Source organism: Lepisma saccharinum, chromosome 15 (genome assembly GCF_977018435.1).
Source record: "Lepisma saccharinum chromosome 15, izLepSacc3.1, whole genome shotgun sequence".
In the NCBI taxonomy this organism is placed as follows: domain Eukaryota; kingdom Metazoa; phylum Arthropoda; class Insecta; order Zygentoma; family Lepismatidae; genus Lepisma; species Lepisma saccharinum.
The window spans coordinates 7,442,172-7,465,237 of NC_139243.1; the positions used below are offsets into that span (position 1 = coordinate 7,442,172).

At 40.9% G+C, this 23,066-nt stretch overlaps 1 protein-coding gene across 2 annotated transcripts in view; it reads left to right on the forward strand.

Annotated features, from left to right (window-relative positions):
* LOC145999383 (glycine receptor subunit alpha-4-like) overlaps window positions 1–23,066 on the forward strand; it is a 110,946-nt gene that overhangs the window by 12,369 nt on the left and 75,511 nt on the right. The window contains exons 2-4 of one of the 2 annotated variants that reach the window (XM_083136327.1): window positions 15,308–15,414; window positions 18,321–18,388; window positions 21,727–21,953. In XM_083136327.1, coding sequence (XP_082992453.1) covers window positions 15,308–15,414; window positions 18,321–18,388; window positions 21,727–21,953 — 402 coding nt within the window. Of the gene's footprint in view, window positions 1–15,307; window positions 15,415–18,320; window positions 18,389–21,726; window positions 21,954–23,066 lie in introns of those variants that run through there. The other variant, XM_083136328.1, reaches the window with a different exon arrangement.

Consider the following 23,066-nt stretch of genomic DNA (forward strand, 5'->3'; position numbering starts at 1 on the left):
TCTATCGGCATGCGCGGCTTTGCCCCACCGATTTAATAGACAGGGTACAAATGGATAGAAATATTAATACGTCAGAAGGTTTAGCCTGGTACAGCTCCCACCATTCGGTGGCTGCCGTCTGCTGAAATACCTCGGCAGCCGTCACGTGAGTGCTTCCAACCACTAAGAGGAGGTTGGGGAAAGCATGTGCTCAGTTCTCCGCCAGCCGAAGTCCCTCGTTCTCTTTGCGAGGGAAATTGGAACACTTGGTTGCCAAGTTCACAGCGGAGGGGAGTTGAAGGCAGCCGTTACATGTGGAGCAGGAATTTCAGATTGCGAGAAGAGAGGAATTTGCACAATTAGTCAACAACCAGCTAAGACCTTGGATCTGTACCTTGTCGCTCATAATGCACGCAAGATTTGAGCCTTTCAGATATCGGACTGGCTAATTCTGTCGCATCGTAATCATGACATCGCGGGTTCAATTCCCGATGGATGCACAGTGCATTGTTTCAGAAACAACTTCACGCTCTGCAGATCTAGTCTCAATAAAAATTTCTAAGCAGAGAAATAGATAATCTCCCTCCCTCCAATGCATTGCACCAAACTATAGAGTAATGTATCTCAACCTATGGGCCGCGACCCACTGCTGGGTCCTGAGGGGTCGTTTGGTGGCTAGCGAGGTTGGGCTCTAAAAAGTATTTACTGTTATTTTAAAAATGAATTACATTTATATTTATATAATGTTTTAACAATTTAAATCCAACCCGTGTTGTACGTAGTCTAAACTCTACATTTCTGTTGTTCGCGTTCTACCATTGCTTTTGATTGGCATCTCTCAATGTTAGCTTATGTGTCTGGTTAGACTAAATTAGTCTCTTGAATTACATATTTACTTTCCTACAGAGCATTCTCTGACATTCGCTACGAGACTCGGCGGCAAGTGGCCCGGCATCAGCGCTTGTCGTTGCCGGTGAACGGGGTCCGCGACAGTTGCACGTTACAGTCTCTTTTTTTTCGCTCTCCCTGCCTTCGCTCTCTTTCCCTTTCTGTTGACGTTGCAGACTGACGCCAGTATAATCCTCCCTCGGAAGTTGTGTTGTGTTGTGTCCGTGTGTTGAAGATTGTGGCTTAATATGGCACCGCAAAAGTTTACATTACAACAAAGGATTTATCTTGTCGAGTGTTACTTCGGAAAGAGGAATTGTGGAGAACTGCGACGACGTTTTGCAACGAAATTTCCTGGTGTTCCCGTTCCACATAGGACCACTATATTAAACCTCGTAAAAAAGTTTAGAGTAACAGGGTCAGTTCTGAATAAAAGTGGAAAGAAAAATGGGGAAATCTAAAAAATAAAGTATACAAAGACAATCCGCAAGAAATCGGGAGAATTACAGTAGACGAACTTGCACGTGTAAATACCAATTTCCTTCGGAGATGCCAGGAATGTGTTGCAGCAGAGGAACATCATTTTCAACACCTTCTGTAGTCAAGGTTAGTACACAATATGAAAACTGTACTTTTAATAGCCGACTGTCGCGGATCCCGTTCACCGGGAAAGACAAGCGCTGATGCCGGGCCGCTTGCCGCCGAGTCTCGTAGCGAATGTCAGGGAATGATCTGTAGAATGAAGTGTGTGTAATTTATTTAAGCAGGCGCAAAAGAGAGTTTCTAAAAGTACTCGATTATAATGTGGGTGCACACCCCTACAAGTAATTCTGCCGGCGCCCATGCTTATGGGTCCCATGAAGTGTAATATCCTTCCAGGCCAGGTGGGTTCCGGACTGAAAAAGGTTGAGAACCACTGCTGTAGAGGAACTGCACATATTTCTGACCTCGGTCATAGTGTAGGTGTGTGTTCAGTACCATTCACGGTCTCATTTAGCTCCATATAACCACTGTTGAGGAAAGAGCGAAGCGCGACCAAGAGCCTCTCATGTACCTAGGTAATCACATTGAAATAAGATTGGTAATGGAACACAACCACCTTCTTAGCAGTCAGACACCCCTTATCTGCTTTCTCATCGCGATCAGAAGCATAGAAGACTTACGTACAAAAACAAACTTCATGTATATCTTACGAGCATGATACTAATGCATCGAATTCACCAGTGGCGTCTCGTCCCTTGGGGCTTCCGGGGCTTAGCCCCTAAAGAAAAACGGATGTATTCACGTAATTATCAATCACCATAACTCATAACTATCACACAGTCTTTTAAAAGGCGATTTTTACCCACGTAAATTCATCGTCTGTTGCAATGGATACGACAGCGCTCCTAGCGGCATTGATGTCAATTATCGTTTTCCGGGGCACGTCGCAAAGGAAGGCGTGGCCTACACCCACCTACGCTACAGTGAAGGTCACATGCTAGCAGAGAGAGGAGGGGAGAGTGCTGATTCGGGGCTACTTCCGTTGCGTCGCGTTCGATCTCGCGTGTTGTTCTGTAGTGTTTTGGTGGCTTTCATTCGCTATGTTTGAGTGAGTTTGGCAGGGTTGATGTTCGAACACAAATTGATGAAGGACATAAGCTGTCAATTACAAGACACAATGAATTTGTCCGGAAAAATAGGCATATATTAAATAGAATTATCGATTGCTTAAAATTCTGTGGTCGACATGAACTTGCTCTACGAGGACATAATGAAAGAGAACAATCTCTAAACAGAGGCATCTTCCCAGATTTATTATCCCTTCATAGAAGAGGGAAAACTAAAGAGGGAACTTCGTGTTCTTTATTGTAGTGAAGAGTTGAAAAACATAAACTCTATCAGTAGATTCCATCCATTTTTTATTTAAAATTATTTAGAGGGTACCTTTTCAGAAACAGTAAAAATGACAAACATAGTTTTAATAACTCCAGTGGCAACAGCTGAATCTGAACGATGTTTCAGCACATTGAAGCGTATTAAAACCTGCTTAAGAAATGCAATGGGACAAGACAGACCAAATGCCTTGGCACTTGCTTACAATAGAGATAGAATATATTTCAAACATAGAGGGCTTCAACGAAAAAGTAATAACAAAATTATTGAGCAGAAGAACAGGAGTCAACGTTCGTATGTTTCACAACAATACCTGTTTCTTTTGTAATCCATGTGAATTGTCATTATATTTTAAATTCTTTAAAAAATAAGCCCCGGCCAAATTTGAGGCCACGAGACGCCACTGGAATTCACTGCAAATCCGAGCGGCGCTTTGCTTTAACAGGTACATATTGATTAGTTTACGTCGCTTTTCTTGACACTTTTGGCTCATCGCAACGATAAGGATAAATGATGATAAGATTAAACTGACGAAAGGACATTCACCAACACGGACAGTACACAAGTCCCGCAGAAGATTATACTGGCTGTGAGCCCAGACGCCAGGAGACTCGTTAGTCTGCAAGAATGCAGTTCAGGGCAACGCAGGAATTTCTTTTCAGAGGAAATGGAATTGTAAAGGTGAATATTACATAGCTGGGAAGGTAGACTATAAAATATAAATATGAAATATTTCATTTAAAATGTTGTTCAAGAACAAAAATGGTAATTAGAGTTCATTTTAGGGGGGGCGGTTGCATTTATCACTTTTTTTAGTTATTTACTGCTTCTGCCAACCTCTGTGGCAGAGTGGTTAGCATAGAGTGCTACGATGCTAGGGTTCCCCAGGTTCGAATCCCGGTCTGGACATGGATGTTATTTGTGACTGTCCTCGCATCAATTTCATCATGTCGTAACTCATCCTCATCGTCGCGATTAACCAAAAGTGGGAGAAAAGCTAACAAAAATAAAAAAAATTGTGTAAGAGAACTACCTACAGACCTACAGACGTAGACTTGAAAACATTGTAATTTGAACGCAGTGATTGATTGAAACGTGGGTCATCTGAAAGAGAAATACGCAGTATATGCCCCTCTTCATTAATTTAAAAGCAACGTACTTAAGCTAAATTTGCGTTGTTAATACGCCGACTTTGTTTGGCTCACGCGACGCTCAGTGATCGAACAAAGATACATCAGCTGATTGTCTCCCTGCGTACCCTTGGTACGGAACTCCTCAATTAAGCAAAGAAGGGCTCCTGTAAATGTCGAGAGATAAGTGAATTGCGCATTAAACTTTTCCTGAGCTCACATGAAAACACACACACATGCTGCATGACAAATTGAGTTTTAAGCGACTGCCATTCCTAGACATTCAATATTAGACTATCTCCGCCTAGGATCAAGACCTTCATTTCTGTACCCATAATGCATCACGAGCACCTGGGTAATATTCAAAGAGGGTGTGCTCCGTGGCGGAGTTCGAATCACAGGCTGCCTTCATCGATTTCGTCATATAACCACTCCCCTTATCTTCTCAATTAGCCAAAAGTGGTGAAAGAGCTCCAATGTCCACCTCCCTTCCACATAGTACACCCTGGACTGCAATTTTGCAGACTAACGAGGCTCTGGTACCTGGACCTAGAGCCAGGAGAATCCTCTGTGGAGCTTGTGTAACCGTTCAGGTGGCCAGAATTAAAGTTACCCAACTCAGAGCCCTCTGTAGCCTGTTTGAGGCATCGTAGAACTATGAAATTTGGTGAATCCACTATGCACACCATGAGGAAGAGGATGTCGATATAAAAAAATAGTTCAATTTTCCACCACAAGGTTGAAATGTGGCGCTGTACTTCCATGATGGGTTGTAATAATGACGTAAACTGCTCCAATTGGTTATGGATTTGCCTTTACCTTGCAATCTTGCAATAAACAAGATATTATTTTCTCGCAACTTTCAGCCACTAACAAATGTATTTCTAATTAATAACTCAGCTAAATCACTTACATGATTATTTGGACAACCTATCATGGAAGTACAGCGCCACATTTCAACCTGGTGGCGGAAAATTGAACTAGTTTTTTTTAATATCGACATCCTCTTCCCCATGGTCTGCATAGTGGATTCACCAAATTTCAGAGTTCTACGATGCCTCAAACAGGCTACAGAGGGCTCTGAGTTGAGTAACTTTAATTCTGGCCACCCGGTATGTGATTGTCATTTTATCAAATTCATCTAATCTCCTTTCGTCCCGTCCCGCTTTGAACTCGGGATACGGTACCAGTGTTGCCACAATCTGAGGGCATAATTTCCCTTTCCAAGGTGCAAAATTTCCCTTTTTGCACTGTTTTTCCCTTCACTAAAAACTTTTTAAAAATAATAGTAATAAATAGTACATAATCTGTATTATTTTTGAGTTTGGTGTCTTAAAATTTCCATGGAATTTTGGTATTTTTCATCCCATTTCGTTCAAAATTTGGTTCGAATTTCCCTTCATGTGGCAACACTGTACGGGACGCGCGCTGGTTCGAGTCTCCTTAGGAGAAGCGTAACAAATTTTTAACTGAGATTTAGGCCTGTGTATGGGACCAAGCACCATCGGGAGGAAGCTACGAATGAGTAGCGTTAACCCGGTAATGGAAACCTACAACAACGACTTGGAGATCGTCGTGCTGACCACACATCACTTCGTAACTGGTTCCACGATCGCTCACCTCTACTGAGGCATGTGTGAGTGAGGCCGGCAGTCGGTACGTAGGCACTGACCCTCAAGGGCTGTTGCGCCACGGGATATTATTATTATTATGCTCAGAACCCGACGACAAATTGTGTATGTAGGATGTCTGACGTCCAAACAGGAGACCCGTGTTCGATTCCCGTGTGGGTGATCTAATGTTAATGTCACTATACAGGGTGTCCCAAAAGTAATAGCGCAAACTGACACAGGTAAAAGTACACGATAATAGTAGCAAAAAAGTCTCGGTAAACATGGGTCTGCAAACGAGCCGTCTTCGATATAATCGCGAATGTGTGACTACAAGCCGCCACTGACTTCATTGTTTGTAAACGTCGTTCTAGTTGGTGAAATGCTAATAACGTGTGCGAATGTGTGGTTACAAGCCATCATTGACTGCATTTTGTAAACACCGAGCGCGGTCGGAGGTTTGCTCTTTGTTTTAAAAAAAAACAGAACATTTCCGAGAGGTGGTACGGTTTGTACCCACACATTCGCACACCATTTTACCAACTGGGACGATGTTTACAAACAATGAAGTCAGTGGCGGCTTGTTATCACACATTCGCGATTATCTCGAAAACGGCTCGTTTGCAGACCCATGTTTACTGAGACTTTTTTGCTTCTATTATCGTGTACTTTCACCTGTGTCAGTTTGCGCTATTACTTTTGAGACACCCTGTATATGTGGCAATGAAATTAAAAGATCAATGATCACTTCTCCATCTTCCACATTGCCCCCAGCACGCGCTCCTAGTTGCAAGGACCATTGATTGCAAAGGGGCAAATTTGTCACGCTCGCGGCTCGATACATCTCGCAGTTCTATGAAGTGACAGCCGTGGCATAAAAGGTTTGTGCTCCGATCAAAAGCGAAGAAAAGAGGCAGAGAGTAGCGTGTCGCTTAGCAAAAGAGCACAAACAGAGGTTCAAAGACCACGACGAACTCCCATTGATCTCCACGTGAGGATTAACATTTCGCTTCTAGGTCACTGTTTACCCACCACATTTGCCATTGCTTGAAGCAGAGGGTGTCATGGGCGTCGCCAGAAATTTTTGCAGGGGGGGGGGGGTATCGGCCAAATGATAAAAGTTGAATAGCAGAAAAAATAACAATGACTATTATTATCACAGTTATAAATGTCATTATACAAACATAAATACAGTAAAACCTGTCTATTCCGGAACATGATGGTTCCGAGCAAAATTTTCCGTCTTAACAGTTTTCCTTCTTATACAGGGTTGACTTTAAATATAGTATAGAGCGCTGCAGGAAATAATGGAAAGACAGATTTACATTTCGCATTACTTATAATGTAGAGTACTAATGCATGTACGTACATGAATGAAAATGCGATAAAGTCGCAATAAGCATAGCTGAGATTACATTTATGTAACCACACAACATGTTGGTACACTTTTTTACAGTATTGTAAGAACGTACAGTTGTACTTATGTATCTTTTCGAACCCGGGACCTCTGGCGTCGTAGCGCGATGTGCATAGAGGGAAAGAGAAAGATTGGAAGATGGAATAAGAGAGGTGAAGAAAGATTGAGATAAAAGTGAAGAAAAAAGAAACAAAGAGAGATAAGCAGAAAAATAGAAAGATGAGGAAAGAACAGGAGAAATAGACAAAGAAAGGTGGAGAAAGAGGGTAAGAGACGAAAGAATGAAACGGAATCGTAACAGCTATGAGTACTGTAGGGCATTCTTTCATATCGACAATGTTACCGATAAGCGAGTGGCAACAGAGGCGTGTTCCACTTACAGTATTGCATTGTTTTCTTGCGAGCGAAAAAAATAAAGGAAGATATTTAAGACTTACTGAGAATAAAAACATCTCGTTGGTCTTTAAATTGTGTTCCGTTTCCGCGTTAAGGAGGTTTCCGCCTTAAGCAGGTCATTTTCAGGTATAGAATCGGTCCGTTCTGGGGACTTTTGTTCCGTATTTAGAGGTTTCCTTCTTCTAGTGGTTCCGAGATATGCAGTTTTTACTGTATTATAAACTAATAAAAACAAATTTTAATGAAAATAATAATAATTATTATTATTATTATTATATAAATGTGGAGACTCGATCCACCAAACGAGTGAATACCAGCACAACTGCATTTTATGCAGTTAGTATCTGAATACATTTTGATATTATCCTTTGCACGTCTCGTTCAAGAAAAGTCTTCAAATGTTAAGGGATTTTTTTTTCATAAAGCTTTTTGTGTGACCTTTCACCTTCAACTGCAATTATTAGGATTTTGAAAACAGTGGAGCCATCTGTTCTTTGGATGAAATGGTAGGATATAACCTTGTTGCTGTATTTTTCACTCAATATTTTCGATGCATTTTTACTTTCATTATTCTGTTCGAATACTAAGTAAATGAACTTTATTTCTGTTCTTAACAATGAGAGTAAAAAACTTTCGGCTTTCTTGTATTTTTAAATCAACTATGTCAGTTTCTAGGGGGGGTCCGTCGAACCGTTCGACCCCCCCTCCCGACGCCATCGAGGGTGTGTATAGTGTTATACCACCATTCATTCGAAACGAAAAAGGGAAGGAGAAAGTTATATGAGGGGAAGTACGAGATGCATGCAAGTTCTAAGGTGCCCTATTTTTTCTTCATGAATAGAAGCAGTTATAAACGTGAGAGTTGTTTGAGAAGAAGCATCCATTCTTGAAGGTTGATGAGACCAGATAACAGCACGATACGGCCCATAGGAAGTTTATAACTTGACAAGTTTAGAAACAAGACGCTGCAAATAGCTGTTGCGCATCTCCCACAACATTTTCCCTCTCCATTCTCTGCAGCGACGTTGGTTCGCAGTGTTGCAACCTGGAGGGAGCGGAATGGTCCGAGGATTTTCAACGAAATTTGTATTCGCTTTCTCCTGGGCTGTTTTCTACCTGTCGGAGTACAGAAATTCAGCTCACCTTTCGCCAACGACTCTTTTACTTCTTTTAAAACTTGGCCTCCCCGATGGCGCAGTGGTAGCGTCGTCGCCTTGTAACCAAGGCGTCCCGGGTTCGATTCCCGGTGGAGGCACATAGTGGTTCGGATCCCACTTTAAACTGTACGTCCAGTCCCGACGTAAGTTGACTTAAAACAACAAAGCAATCCAATCCAATTATTTTAAAACTTGAGAAACCATCTATTTAAATACTCCCGTGGCGGTGCTTGTGGACTCGACAACATTATACTTATGTTTATGTAAATCCTTCTGATTTCGCAAATATGTTGCAACATTGTAAACAATTTATCTGACCTGTCCTCGAAGGGGCTTTCTAAAGCAGATTGTGGATTTCATTGGACCCGGCATGATTTGATTTTTGCATTTCAAAAATATGCAGCCAAGAGTAAAGAGCAAGAACATTTTAATGCTTTAAAAAATAACACAGGCAAGCGTGTTATCAGATTGCCTTCTCGTAGTGATTGTTGTACGATAAACAAAAGAACCCCCACCCCACTCGGTTTTTTTTTAAAAAAAAAAAGGCAGGCCACTGCTCGATGTCGCATTCAGAAAATGAAGTCATTCGCCCAGAAGTTTCTCTTCGTTATAAACCTTAACGCGCGTTCGTAATACTACAGTTTACGATCCGCGCACGGCACGCATTTTCAAAGACCGGATTCAATCAAATGAACCACTGATAAACTGATATGAGCCGGCACCGTAAATCCACACAGTAAAGATCGTTTGTCATATTTGTTTTAGCTTAATTTTGCTGAGTTGGCACCACTCGTACTCTCAAGGCCAGACCAGTACGTAGAAGATTGGTGGGGAGGATGACGTAATAGGAAGTGCTCCGCAGCGATCTGCGCATATAGGAACTTAACTTGTCAGGCTATATTGGCGCTATCTAACGACGGACATGTTTTTGATACTGGGAATGACATCATTTACATCAAGAGAACAGCGTGTTATTATCAATTTTCTTCACTTGCGTGGAGTAACACCCATCAATGTTCATCTCAAATTGACTGAGACATGCTGTGGTGGTGTCATGGACGTGAACAATGTGCGTTCGTGGGTCCGATAGTTCAAGGAATGTAGGACGTCGTATGAAAACAAACCAAAGGAGCCTCGCCCACGAACCAGCCACCTGTTACTCCATTGCTGAGAAAAGATATGTTTTGGGACAGCGAAGGCGTTATTCTCGCGCATTGCTATCACAAGTGTATCACAATGATGGGTACAGCTATGAAACTGATTTGAGGACCAAGTTGCTTCCGGCATTGCAAAAGAAACGGCCGGAAATGGCTGCAGCTGTGCTCTTTCATCAGGACAACACACCTCCTCATCGGGCGGCCACTGTTCAGACGCTCTTCATGGAAAACAAATTTGATGTGATTTGCATGCTCCGTCCATACTCACCTGACTTCGCACCTAGCAATTTTTGACCCTTTCCAACGCTGAAGGACAATCTCCGTGGTCACACATTTTCCGGTCGTTCCCCTCTTACATCAGCTCCTAAAAGAGCATTTACAAAGGCCATGGTATCGTGACGTCAGGGTTGTGAAAGATGTGAACGTCTAGACGGTGATTATGTTCAGAAGTGACGGCAGTTTCGGCTTTCTGAAGTGAGTATATTTCTCAAAATAATTTAGGAGACCTTACAACTTGAATGCACCTCGTATATGGCCCACTGAGACGCGGGGAAGAGCGGAGAAACGCGGAAACAGAACTTCTGTTGTCTGCTTCTATTGAAATCAAATGGTGTATCGCCCACTACAGGGAAACGAGCAGTCAGAGTCGCGGAATTTCCGTGACAGATGTTTGCAAGTTATCTTAAAGGTTATCGCCCACTGAGACGCGCGAAACGCGCCTGTTACCGCGTCTCAGTGGGCGTAAATCTTTAACGTATGATATCTACTTTCTTTAGTCGACCTCCGTGGTGGAGTGGTTAACACAGCGTGCTACGATACCAGGAGTCTCTGATTCGAATCCTACCATGTGTGTCTTTTACGAGTGTCGCTTCAATAATTTCATCGTGTCATCACTAATCCTCATCTTCGCGAGTAGCCGAAAGTGGCAGAAAAGCGAAGAAAAATTAACCAAATCAATCCACCTATTTTCTGTATTAAAAAATTACGTTTCTGCAGTGCATCCTCGGGTGAACTGTTTCATCTTCATTTTTACCCTGCTGAGGATTCCAACCCTGTGTCTTTGTATTACTGATCCGGTGTTGGAACCAGCACTCTACCAAGCGTTTAAGATTTCTACATTAAGGGAGATTTCACCAATGGAACGCAGGTTTGTGCAGCCTGTTCATGCCGCTACGATGTGAAACGTTGTTGTTGATAGGCTCGCTTAGATAATTCTCAGACAGCCAAAACAACGGAAATGTAAAATCAAGGAAAACTAGAACTGGTTCCGTAGCTGAACTACGGAGAAATGACATGGTAAGTCAACGACCCGGGTTCAAGACCTGACCGAGTCTGCATTTCTCGCTTAACTACATAGTCTCTCGTGTGTGTGTGTGTGTGTGTGTGTGTGTGTGTGTGTGTGTGTGTGTGTGGGTGTGTGTGTGTGTGTGTGTGTGTGTGTGTGTGTGTGTGTGTGTGTGTGTGTGTGTGTGTGTGCCAGGAAGTAAAAACAGATAGAAAGAGAAAGGTTGAAATAGATCGAGTTAGAGAGGGACATGGAATGGGAATAGGGAAAGAGGAAAAAAAGGTTATGAAAATAAAAAAACTCAATATGCTGACCAAGGCAGTAATTTATTTTATTATAAAACATAAACTAAACGTAACGTTTCAACCTTATAGCAAGGTCTTCTTCAGACTCTGCACAAAGTACAAATAAAATAAATTACTGCCTTGGTCAGCATATTGAGTTTTTTTTATATCATGGAAACAAGGCTTAATGGTGTTATAGTTATGAAAATGTTTCCAAAAGATGCAAAAAAAAAGGTGCTGATACAATGCCTTTATTCAATGCTCTCTCTTTCTGCGCCTTCTGTATATAATTCGCGCGGACCGCAGAGAGAACTGTGGTTGCGCGCGGACCGCTGAGAGAACTGTGGTTCGGCCGAATAGGTTTTGTTGAAGTTTGTGTTTTCTCTCGCGGGTTTTGCTACATTATCTTGGGAACTATTGGGGCTACAATGATTATATTATATCATTCTATAGCTCTCGTTCCGCTCTACAAAATGAGACTATAGGATTTTATATAGCTGCTCAAGAGTGAAAATCATTTATTTTTGTCCAATTTTTTAACAAAACATGAAAGAAAAAAGGAAAAATGTGCTGAAGCATTTACGAGGGGGTAAAAGATGATAAATGCGATAATCTCACAAAAAAGTTGCAACAAAATGTGTTCATTTTAGTTGATTTCATGTTCTAAAATACATATCTCAAGCGATCGATATTAAAACAGCTATATATTTGGTAGGTCCGTTCGCTAGTTATGAAAGGCAGTGAATGGAAGACAAATAGAAAATGGCAGGTAGTGAAGGAATATGTGAAATATAATATAAAAGAGAGGGGAGAGAGAGAATTACAGCGAAATAGATAGAGCGTTACTTAAAGGATGAAAGAAATGCACGTGCATTCAATCTGTATGATTCGACAACGCGGTGTATTGTCCCTATAGAGTAGTGGCTGTCACATAGACACATTTCAGTAGATCGTAAACCGATAAATATATGTGCATAAATTAGACGGAAACAACACCTGTTTCCTGGCAAATTGTTATCACAACATAATATTTGTAATTGCATTTCCCACTGTCATACACCAATGTCATACCATCACTTACTATTTATTGTCAATAGTAATTATAGGGCGGTACCTTATTGGTCGCTTTTTTCCTCGCAAAGTGGCAATCTTCCAATTCCCAGCAACTTCTGTTATCAACAAATGAATGGTTCGCGTTATGATCGGAACACTCTTTGTTGCAAAAACAGGAATTAATCAGTGGCTTAATAACAAACAGATTAATCTTCCCTGTAAACCATCATTAGATTCAATATCCTGATTAATTTTATTTAGCACACTTAGCGGTATTTCGAATTATTGTAGTAACTGCCAATCTTTAAAAGATTATCTTTTTAGCAGTAACTCCTGTACTAACTCAGTTACAATTACTTTAAAAGGTGACTAATTTACTTTTACCGTTACTATATCCAGGATTAGCAATAACAAGGGACTACGATTCGCAAAAACGATAATTTTCAAAATTATTGTACCATGCGAAAATATGTTTTTGCTGCACATGAAATTCCGAACTAACGCAATTTATGTAGTTTTTTTGCGAATTTCAACACATTTTGTACTTAAAAGGCGAAAAATACCGATAAAACCAAACATTTATAGTTCTACGAGTCAAAAGATATTATTTCTATATATTAATATTTTCGGCAGTTTAAAAATATCCATGAAGATAAATTCCCACTGGAGAAGTTACAAGATCTAAATTTTTTGTATATAATTTTGTTTCTACAGAAAATTTTGCTTGGGAGAAGTTGGCGCTGTTGCCACGTCGGAGCACAATCCGTGTATTCGGAGGTTGAAGAGAATGAAAGATGTCGTTGTAGAGTTGGTCTTTGTAATCCATATGATACAAACTGACAGTGGGCCTTCCCGTTGGCGCAGTGTCCCGGAGAGAGGTCGGCCTCACGCTCGAACTAGGCAACGCAGCCCGGTTGACGTTGCCATACAGTGCACGGGAACCATCGCCTTTTGTCCAACTCTGGCTTTGCTTCTCCCAGATGTGGCACCAGCGCAATTCTTCCCAACCGCCTATTTTCATGACCGTGAGCTTAGTTACGGATACTCGTCAACTCGTTACTTGCAAATACTGGTATTCCTTGTTCTAATTTTTCGATACAAACTTAGAAATTTGGAATTCCAGCCGGCCTCCGGGGCGAAGAGGTTAGCACAGCGGGCTACGACACCAGGAGTCCCAGATTCAGATCCCGTCCTGGACATTGGTGTTCGTGTCGCTTCGTCAATTTCATCATCATCACTCATTCTAATTGTCGCGATTAGTCAAGAGTGGAAGAAAAAGTGAAGTATAATAATGCAAATCAATAAACAATACACATGAAATTTCGCTGGTTTCCTGTTAGGAGGGAAATTTTCATAGTCCTGTCGTTGTTTAAGGATTTACCTCTACATCAAAATGTTCCACGCACAAGAAATTACAAATTCATTGATTTGGTGTTTTACGTCCACTTTATGCACAGTAAGGCTAATCGGGACTAAACCTACAGCTTAAAGTGGAATCCGAACCACTATGTACCTCCACCGGGAATCGAACCCGGGACCCCTTGATTACAAGGCGACAACGCTACCACTGCACCATCAGGGAGGCGTTTTATTGCTTAACCCTTTGGTGGCGTGGTGCAAATTTGCCACCAGTGGTTTGTTAGGGCTTTTAAAAATACATTGAAAATAACTATTTAAAATTAATCGTTTTTGTTGTTGTTGTTGTTATATGTTGGGCAGGATTAAGGTATATTATCTATACTCTGCTGGCAATATCGTAGAAGATCTGCAAGAACACGTATGAAAACTTGCAATCTGGTAGTTGATGACTCAGTCATTTCCTAGGTAAACGTCCGTGGCTTCTGTTACAGGTTACAGGAGACACTACATATTCGTGCCGAGATTAGGTACGCTCTACTTTACCCTCACGAAGTCTGCCATTCTGAATCAGAAGGCAGAGGAAAAGGTCTAAATATGGGCCCCCTTTTTTAAGTTGTCATTTTCGGAGAAAAAAATTAATATATCAAGCACCTGCCTTTAAAATGCATATCTATGAAATATATACTTAAATGTAAATGCATGCTAAAGTAAAGAAGGTCTCCATTTTTTTAAAAAAAAAAGCAATTTCCAAAAAATGGTAAAATGATGTATTTCAAAATTATGGTCTAAATATGGGCTACTAGTGGCAATATCACAAAAAACAATTAAAATTTAAAAAACAGTCATTTATCGTTAAAACATTATAAAAGTCATATTTATGAATAATCTGTTGTTTTGAAAATCACGCGGAATGGGAAAAATCGAAATTAAAGAAACATCCAAATATTTGTTGAAAATGTGATCTCAACATTAGACCTCATGTCATAGCCCATATTTAGACCATCACGCTATTTATCTTCTTCAATTTATTTTCGCTCTCTGTGGTAGATATTTCACAAGCAAATCATGGCATTATAAAAGCCCACATTTGTTTTATGTAACGCTAATATCATAACCTATACAAAGCAGATGAGAATTCAGAAAACGTTGAATTAAAACATACCTGCAAAAAGTTTTCGGAGGTCGCAATTCTATAACAGCGTCCAAGGCCGAAACTAACCACCACTTTCTCTTGCGAATTGGCGCCGCGACCTTTGTCATTGACAGATAACCAGTTCCCAGCACCCGGCAGCGCTGATAACTCCAAAACCCATATTTAAACCTTCGCCCATATTTAGACCTTCTCCTCTATTGGTAAAATGTAATCTCTCGTGTCATTTCTCCTAAGTCAGGATTAGTATACGTAGCACCTCGCAGGGGGTTTTATGCTAAGCGAGTGGGGTACGTGTCGGTTACGTTACGATATTCAGATCTACAACAATTGAACATAGTCTAAGGTACCGCAATATGTTACACGCCAGCGCCTAAAGTGGCAATTGTTAGATGGGGGATGTTTGATCGAGCCTTGGGGTTAGTGGGGGATGTTCCTATGTTTTAACATAGTGCAAATGACACAGCTGGGGGATGCTAACTCGGGGGGCCCCTTCACTACGAGCACTTCGAAAAAAATGAAAGTACAAACTTTGAACTTTGTTATAATGTTCGTCTTGCCTTTCAGGTTCACATTCGTTGGAATCCTTGTTGAGCTACTGAGGAACACCCACTCCTTAACTGTGCTAAAGCTGGAGGAAAATTATGACAGGGAATTGGCACCAACCATCAACGGTAAGCACCATCGCCACACTACATCAGCTGCAGTACTATGTAAGGACCCTGATTTTTCGCAACGAGCCATATCAGCGAGAAAGGTTCATTCTCCTAAATTACTTCGATTCACACTTTTCATAAATAACGTTAGATTGGAAAAATTTAACATTTAAGTCAGTATAAATTACCACACTACAGAGTGAGGCAAAAGGTTACATAGGAAACAAATAGGTGCATACAAACACACACATGATTGATATGTAATGGTTTCAGCTACATTGCGTTCAATAGGCTCACCATCTGCTCCAATTCGACGCGGGTAGTGGGGCGGGCATTCTTAATTTTTCTTAGCGTACACAAGGGCCTTTATGTCCCCACAAGCAAAAAATCGAAGGGTGTTAGGTCTGTCGATCATGGTAGCCATTCATCAATCGAACACGAAAAATATCACCTATGTATCCTGACTCTTGTCTCATCCTGTATTTATTTGGTTGCTCTAAACCACAATAAGCACCATCTATATGTTTATCTTACCCTGTCAAAAGGCACGTACAGTAATTTATGTATCGATAATGGTAAGTTGTGGTCATAGGCAATTAGAACGAACTTAATTTTTACGTTGTCCGTGATTTAAATTCGGCTCTCAAATAAAAACAGCAGTTGCAAATAATAGTTTCAGGTAATCGTTTCAAAATATTAAAGAAGTGAAATGCAAGAAAATATGTAACAATGACTTTTATTTAAACATCATGACCCAGTCTTGAATGACCACGAATATATTTTAGAGTCTTATGTATGATGCATCCCCATCATATATTTTCAATATTGTTTCAGTTTTTACATTTGCCACGAGGTTTTGTTGTTGAAATAATGTTTCTGCTGTCGTACAGATAAAGTCTTGCCTTATAATCTAGGGGTCCCCTGTTCGATCCTCGGTGAAGACACATTGTACAGTGGTTTGAATCCACTTACAATTGTATACCCAATCCAGGTTAGCCTAACTAAGACTAAAGTGGACTTATAATAACACCGCCAATATGATATAAATGGTGCACTGCATAAACAAAAGCATCAACTGCTTTTAATTGAAATTATATAGATCTCAATATATATTATTTTAGTACGCGCATGCATTATACATATAAATATATAGTAGAGACGGGTAAGACTGCGTGTCGGGTAAGACCGCGAACATTTTTTTTTCCGGGTAAAAATCATACACGGTTTGCACCACTGCTCCACCATCACTTCGCCCGAGATAGAAGCTAGCTGTGGGTGTTAGTGAAGATATGTTGGAAGTTCGTTGTGCTGAGAGAGAAAAGCGAGATGAATGTTAAGGTGTCTGTTATTTATTTTGATATTTTGATTTCTTAGAATTTCTTCACTGTAAATGTAGAGAATACCAGGATGTTGATTCATAGGCAGCTGTGTTAATGCCGAGTCCACCTGTGTATTCGTTTTCATTGCATTGTGCAATGGCTCGACCGCATCACGTGCTTTGTTCCCGATTGCAGCGCGGAGCAAGACTGAGCAATAAATTCCAGGTGAACAACTATATATATAAATATTTTACAAATCTGCAGTAATTATTGGATAGATATAAAGTTCAACCGTGCCTTGTATTTAATATGGATGAACCTGGTGTCAGCACAGTTCCTTCCGAAACCTACAAAGGTGAAAAACTCAATATGCTGACCAAGGCAGTAATTTATTTTATTAAAAACATAAACTAAACGTAACGTTTCAACCTTCTAGAAAGGTCTTCTTCAGACACTGTATCAAGTATAAATGTAAACAAAAACATTTGTACTTGATACAGTGTCTGAAGGAAACCTTGCTAGAAGGTTGAAAAGTTACGTTTAGTTTATGTTTTTAATAAAATAAATTACTGCCTTGGTCAGCATATTTAGTTTCTCATAATCATGGAAACAAGGCTTAATGGCGTTATAACTACAAAGGTGATAAGAGTGAAGAGAAAAAGATAGGATAAGAATGGTTTTAGTGGAGAACGTGGACAAACCATCACTGCTGTCAGGAAGTTTCATTCATCATGCATTCATCTTTCCACGGAATATAATGAAAGCAGAGCTACTTGATGGGGTACAGCCATCTGTTATTGGTATGATGATGAAAACGAACATCCTTGCTGAAGACGTATCAAGCTGGCAACATCAAAAGAAAGAGTACATTTGCCCCGGTTGTGATGAGAAGAACAACGTACTCCCAGTCGAGGATTGGATTCAGTGTGCCACATGTGACGAATGGTGGCCAAGGAAACTGCACCTCGTATGAAACAGGAATCTTCATTTGTGATTTGTGTTAGTGATCCCCCAGCCGAGGACTTCATTTACTTTTCCACGACAAAAGCTTCTGATACGAAACAGGAATCTTCTTTACTGCCTTGTGTTCCTTTTTATAGAACCTTCATACGAATGTAACTCTCTTTAGAAAGTGATAGTACGCTGCGCATTCTTACCCTAACGTGATCGCAGTCTTACCCCGCGCTGCGGGTAAGACTGCGCGTTTGCATGGTTATGTTTTTCGTTTGTTTTCTGCTGAAATATTATTTACTGGGCTTTCTGAAATTTACTGTATGTTGGCAAAGGAGAGCGCATTGTGTGTTACTTTTTTTCCGTATGTTACTATAGATTCATAACTTCAATAAAACATAACGAACAAAAACTGCTCAGTCTTGCCCCATCTTACTCTATATGTTTGTGTTTGTGTGCGCTACTATGTATTATATATTATAGGCCTAATTTTCATTACACAAATATACATTGAAATGTATATTCATTTTCTTGAAGTAATATTTCTCTTGAAGTCACAATCTGTTAAGTAAAAATTTGGAACTATTTCCTCATACTTGTGGAACGTACCAAATGCATAATTCTTTGTAATGATATCGTAACTTTTTCTTCCAGATCAAACAGTTAACGTGACTGTCCACATCGACATCCTAAACGACGTATTAATAGACGAGGCGCAAGGGGTAAGTGTCAATCAATTTTCTAGAAAATTGGTACTAACCTCGGAATTTATCCATGACATCTGGCGACTTGTAATAACTAAAAAACATTCTATGTAAAAAGTTTTAAAGCAATTTAGATCAGCAATAAGATTGCATGTACACACACACACACACAGGACATTCACAAATTATTCATGCATAGTTCAGGACTTACTCCGCCATAAAAGCTGAACTAGTTGTAGTGGCGACGTGAAGTGAGTAAAAAGTTCTGCTGAATTCTGATGAAGGGTGATAACTTGAAATGGACGAAGGGGCAATCACAAACATACGAGGGACGTTCCGAAAGTAAGTTTCGTCATTTTTTTCCACAGAGAAGCTTTATTACAAACAGAAGAATACAATGTCATAACAAAGTACAATATTTTGGCTACTTTTTCACATAGACGTTGATACATTTGTTGTTACGTGAAATCAATGAAACCCTCGTGGTAAAAATCGGTGCCCAGCGAATTTAAGGAAGTTCTTCATACCCTGTTTCACCTCTTCGTTGCTTCCGAAGTGACGCAGGAAAAAGGTGGACGTTTGATGTGGCAAGATCGGGGCTGTAGGCCGGGTGATTCAATCTCTCCCATCCCAGACACGAATGTGTTCTGCAGTGACCCTTGCTGTATGGGGTCTTGCATTGTCGTCCAAGAACAAAATCTGAACAGGAAGTCATTGCCCTCGTTCTCGTATCGCGTCAAGTGTTCACCCCTGAGCACAAGGCTGCAAGAATGGCATTCATAGCGCACGACAGCACGCACTTCCATTTGTGACCACGTTTCTGCCATGCTGGTTTGCACTCGAATGAGCTCGGGCACGTTGGTCTGCTACTTATCTCTATTCTTCGGCACTCTGCGCAAGGGCTCCTCTGCTCTCGCCCCTCCCGTCGTGAATTCAGGAAAGATTGTCTTTTGTTATGGCAATGTGGTTTTTCACTTTGTAATACAGCTTCCCTGTGAAAAAAATGACGAAACGTACTTTCGGACCCTCGTACATGGACAGAACACAACTTCCACAGATGATTATACAGGATGTGAGGTGAGACGCCAGAGCCTCGTTAGTCTGCAAATTGCAGTCCAGGGTGTACTACGTGGATGGGATGTTGACATTTGGTTGTCTTTAGAAAGGATCGCCCCTTGCATCTCAAGGGGAAAGAGAGGTGGGGGACAGGTGATTCCATACATCTCCACTAACTAATATGCATTCTAGCCTTAAGTTTACCGGAACATTATACTAAATATGAAAAACTCAATATGCTGACCAAGGCAGTAATTTATTTTATTATAAAACATAAACTAAACGTAACGTTTCAATCTTCTAGCAAGGTCTTCTTCAGACTCTGTAACAAGTACAAATGTAAGAAGGTACAAAAACAGGACGATATATATACACAAACATTACTCCCCTCCAGACTATTACAAAGTAGTTCTGGAACAATCTAGCAGGTGCCTTTCCCTTGTCAACTGTACTTTCACCTGAAAACGAGTGTGGTTGGACTCTGGATGATGTACGACTTAAGAGAGAGAGAAATGCGATATTTTAACACACGAGAGAAACAGGACATGACATAGAGTGGGATGAGGCTAAGCAGATAGGAAGGGAGAAGATAATACTAGTGAGAAAATGGAAGGAGTCTAAGGAAATAGAGAAGAAAGGTGAAGAAGACACAATGAACTGGAATGGTGGACTGAAGTTAAACAAAGAATGGAAGAAGGTGTTAGAAAGAGTGGAAAGGACAAGAGAGAAAGAGGAGAGAAGAAGGAAGAAGAATGAAGGAAATAGAGCGTGAGATAAAGAGTCCAACCACATTCTCTTTCAGGTGAAAGTACAGTTGACAAAGGAAAGCCACCTGTTAGATTGTTCCAGAACAACTTTCTAATAGTCTGGAGGGGAGTAATTTTTGTGTATATATATTGTCCTGTTGTGTGCCTTGTTACATTTGTACTTGGTACAGAGTCTGAAGAAGACCTTGCTAGAAGGTTGAAACGTTACGTTTAGTTTATGTTTTATAATAAAATAAATTTCTGCCTTGGTCAGCATATTGAGTTTTTTCATATCATGGAAACAAGGCTTAATGGTGTTATACTAAATATGTGTAATGTACTCTAGCGAGCGTATAGTAAACTTCGCTGAAAGCACCTACAAGTCAACTTCACATACACATAATGCACTCCGGTAACTGCTGTCTTGCCAGCCAACTTTGGGCCTGGATTTACAGCCAGTGTAACCCTATGTGGGGCTCGTGTCAACATTGAACGAATTTACTAGTACTGTGTAATTTGTACAGCAATTTTTACGCGATCATTTGAACGTTTGTTAAAGTGGAAACGTTTTTACTTTCAACAAGAAGAATTAAGGACTAATTAGACGAAGTAATACAAGTAAGGTTGACTTTAAGGTGCTTTCAGCGGTTTCAAAAGTTAATAAAAAAAAATTTCATCTTACACGGGTTCAACATACACAATCAGCGTCGGCAACTGTCCAAGTTTCTCATGCGCTACCAGAAATTCACTTACTGCGAGGCCACGAGGTCAGTTTCCAAGATGGTGTTGCAGCAGGAGAAGGCTTTCTGTGTGCTCAGTTTTAAGGTATCCAGATCTCTGATTACAGTGCAGCATGAGTTTAGTGCACGGTTTGAAAAAGACGCACCACGCGAGAATAACATACCCAGGAGGTAGAAGCATTTTGTGGAAACTGGATGCTTGTGTAAGGGTAAGTCCGAACATTAAAAGAGTGAGTGAGGCGTTTCAGTGAGGTGGTCCCCCCCCCCCCGCAGTCAGTGACAAGAGCAAGCAGGTGTTCCGGCTGAATACCAATTATGACTATTACATTCCACAACTGGACGGAGCTCCCTACCTCCCCCCATTCTCACAGAAACGTACGAGTGCTTCTCAATGGTGTTGTTCCACAGAGCTGGACCAGACGTGCGGCAAAAACCTTCTCCACTGGCCACCCAGTTCACCGGATCTTACGCCATATGATTTCAATCTTTGGGGGCTTGTTTAAGGTAGTGTTTATTCATCACCACTGCCCATTTCATCCAAGAACTTCTTGATAGAATGACGCATGCGCTGCAGGCCATTACAGTGGACATGCTGCACCGAGTCTGGGATGAGTTTGAGTTTCATTACCGTGTGGATGGGTGACACAGGGTGCACACATTGAAGGATTGTAATTATCGTATAAGATACTTGGACAGTTGCCGCCATTGACGATATATGTGCCCGTGTAACGTGAGAAATACATTTTCATTACATTTTGAAACCGCATCATTCTCTTGTGAATGCCCTAATAACAATGTAATTCTTTTATTCGAGGACATCATAATGGACGTGGACATCTTCAAGTGGTGGAAGGACTACAGAGTGGCGCCTCTGAAGCAGGGTATGAATCTCTACGTGCTAACCGACTCTGAGAGGAACACGATGTGGATTCCCAACTTGGCCATCGACAACGTGAAGAAGTTCGAGGTTGAGACGGTGCTCAGGGAAGGGGAGCAGCTGTACTACACGACTAACGGCTCCGAACTCATCAAGAAAACCAGGTGAGTTCGAATGCGTAGCCACGAAGCATGCGGAGTGCTGATTGAGGAGAATTTCTGTCCCCATGCAGGCGGAGCTTACGCTGGCATGCTAAATGTGTAAACTAAGTATTTCAAACGAGATGGTTTAATGTTGGATAGTACCTTCAACTAGAAGCAGCCAAGTTAAAGGAGATAAGGTGAACCCTAGATTCGGCTGCGGCAGCAACGTTTCGCGCGTTTATTCCACTTTCAATGGTGAACGCGCCAAACATTGGCGAAACCACAGTTCCTGATTTGTGCTTATGAAAATCAAACTATTGGTCATAATGTAATGAAATTTGTTGCGGACATGCCTTGACCCACATCCCCTAAATGTTCCTTCTTGGCATGGTGCTATATGCACGGGGAACTTTACCTTACCAATAGAATTATTACTAAATGAAACACCAATGAATGGAACGGGACATTTTCAGTAAAGCACGTCAGCGTGGCCCACTGCGAAGGCAAGGAACCTAGGTTAGTTTCTCCCCTCGTTTAATACATCAGTTTAAAGTTCATGGTCACGTTTGACGCAAAACAACAAAACAATTCAAATACCGCAGAGCGGAACAATCAATACTCAGAATGCAATTTGTGTAAAGAAATATATGATTCGCTGTGCATTCCACCCAATTACTTTTATTGCAGTCTCTGTGTTTGGCACGTGCGCGATTATCTCTTTCAATTATCTTCATGGCTTAGTTTGTAATAAAGCTAACACACGTGAACTTTTGAACTTTAGGTTCGTGAGCAACGAAACTGGCCGTGAAAGTTTCGCTCAAATGTCAGTGTATATGAAATTATTGTTGTTCGATACTCAACTAATGGAAACCTGCCTTGCTTTATGTAGAAAAATGAATGTACACAGATACAGACGATTATTACCGATCTTCGTGGCGGAGTGGTTAGCACAGCGCGCTAACGCCAAGGGTCCCGGGATCGAATTCCGGCCTTCGCTGTTTTGTTAACGTCCTCAATTTTCCTTCACTGATTCTAATAAAAGTTTAACTATCGCCTACATAGTATAAAGTTGATTATAGTGTCCTATGTTTTATTTTAGTGTATTTTGTCTGAGTCTCTTTGAAACATAATGCT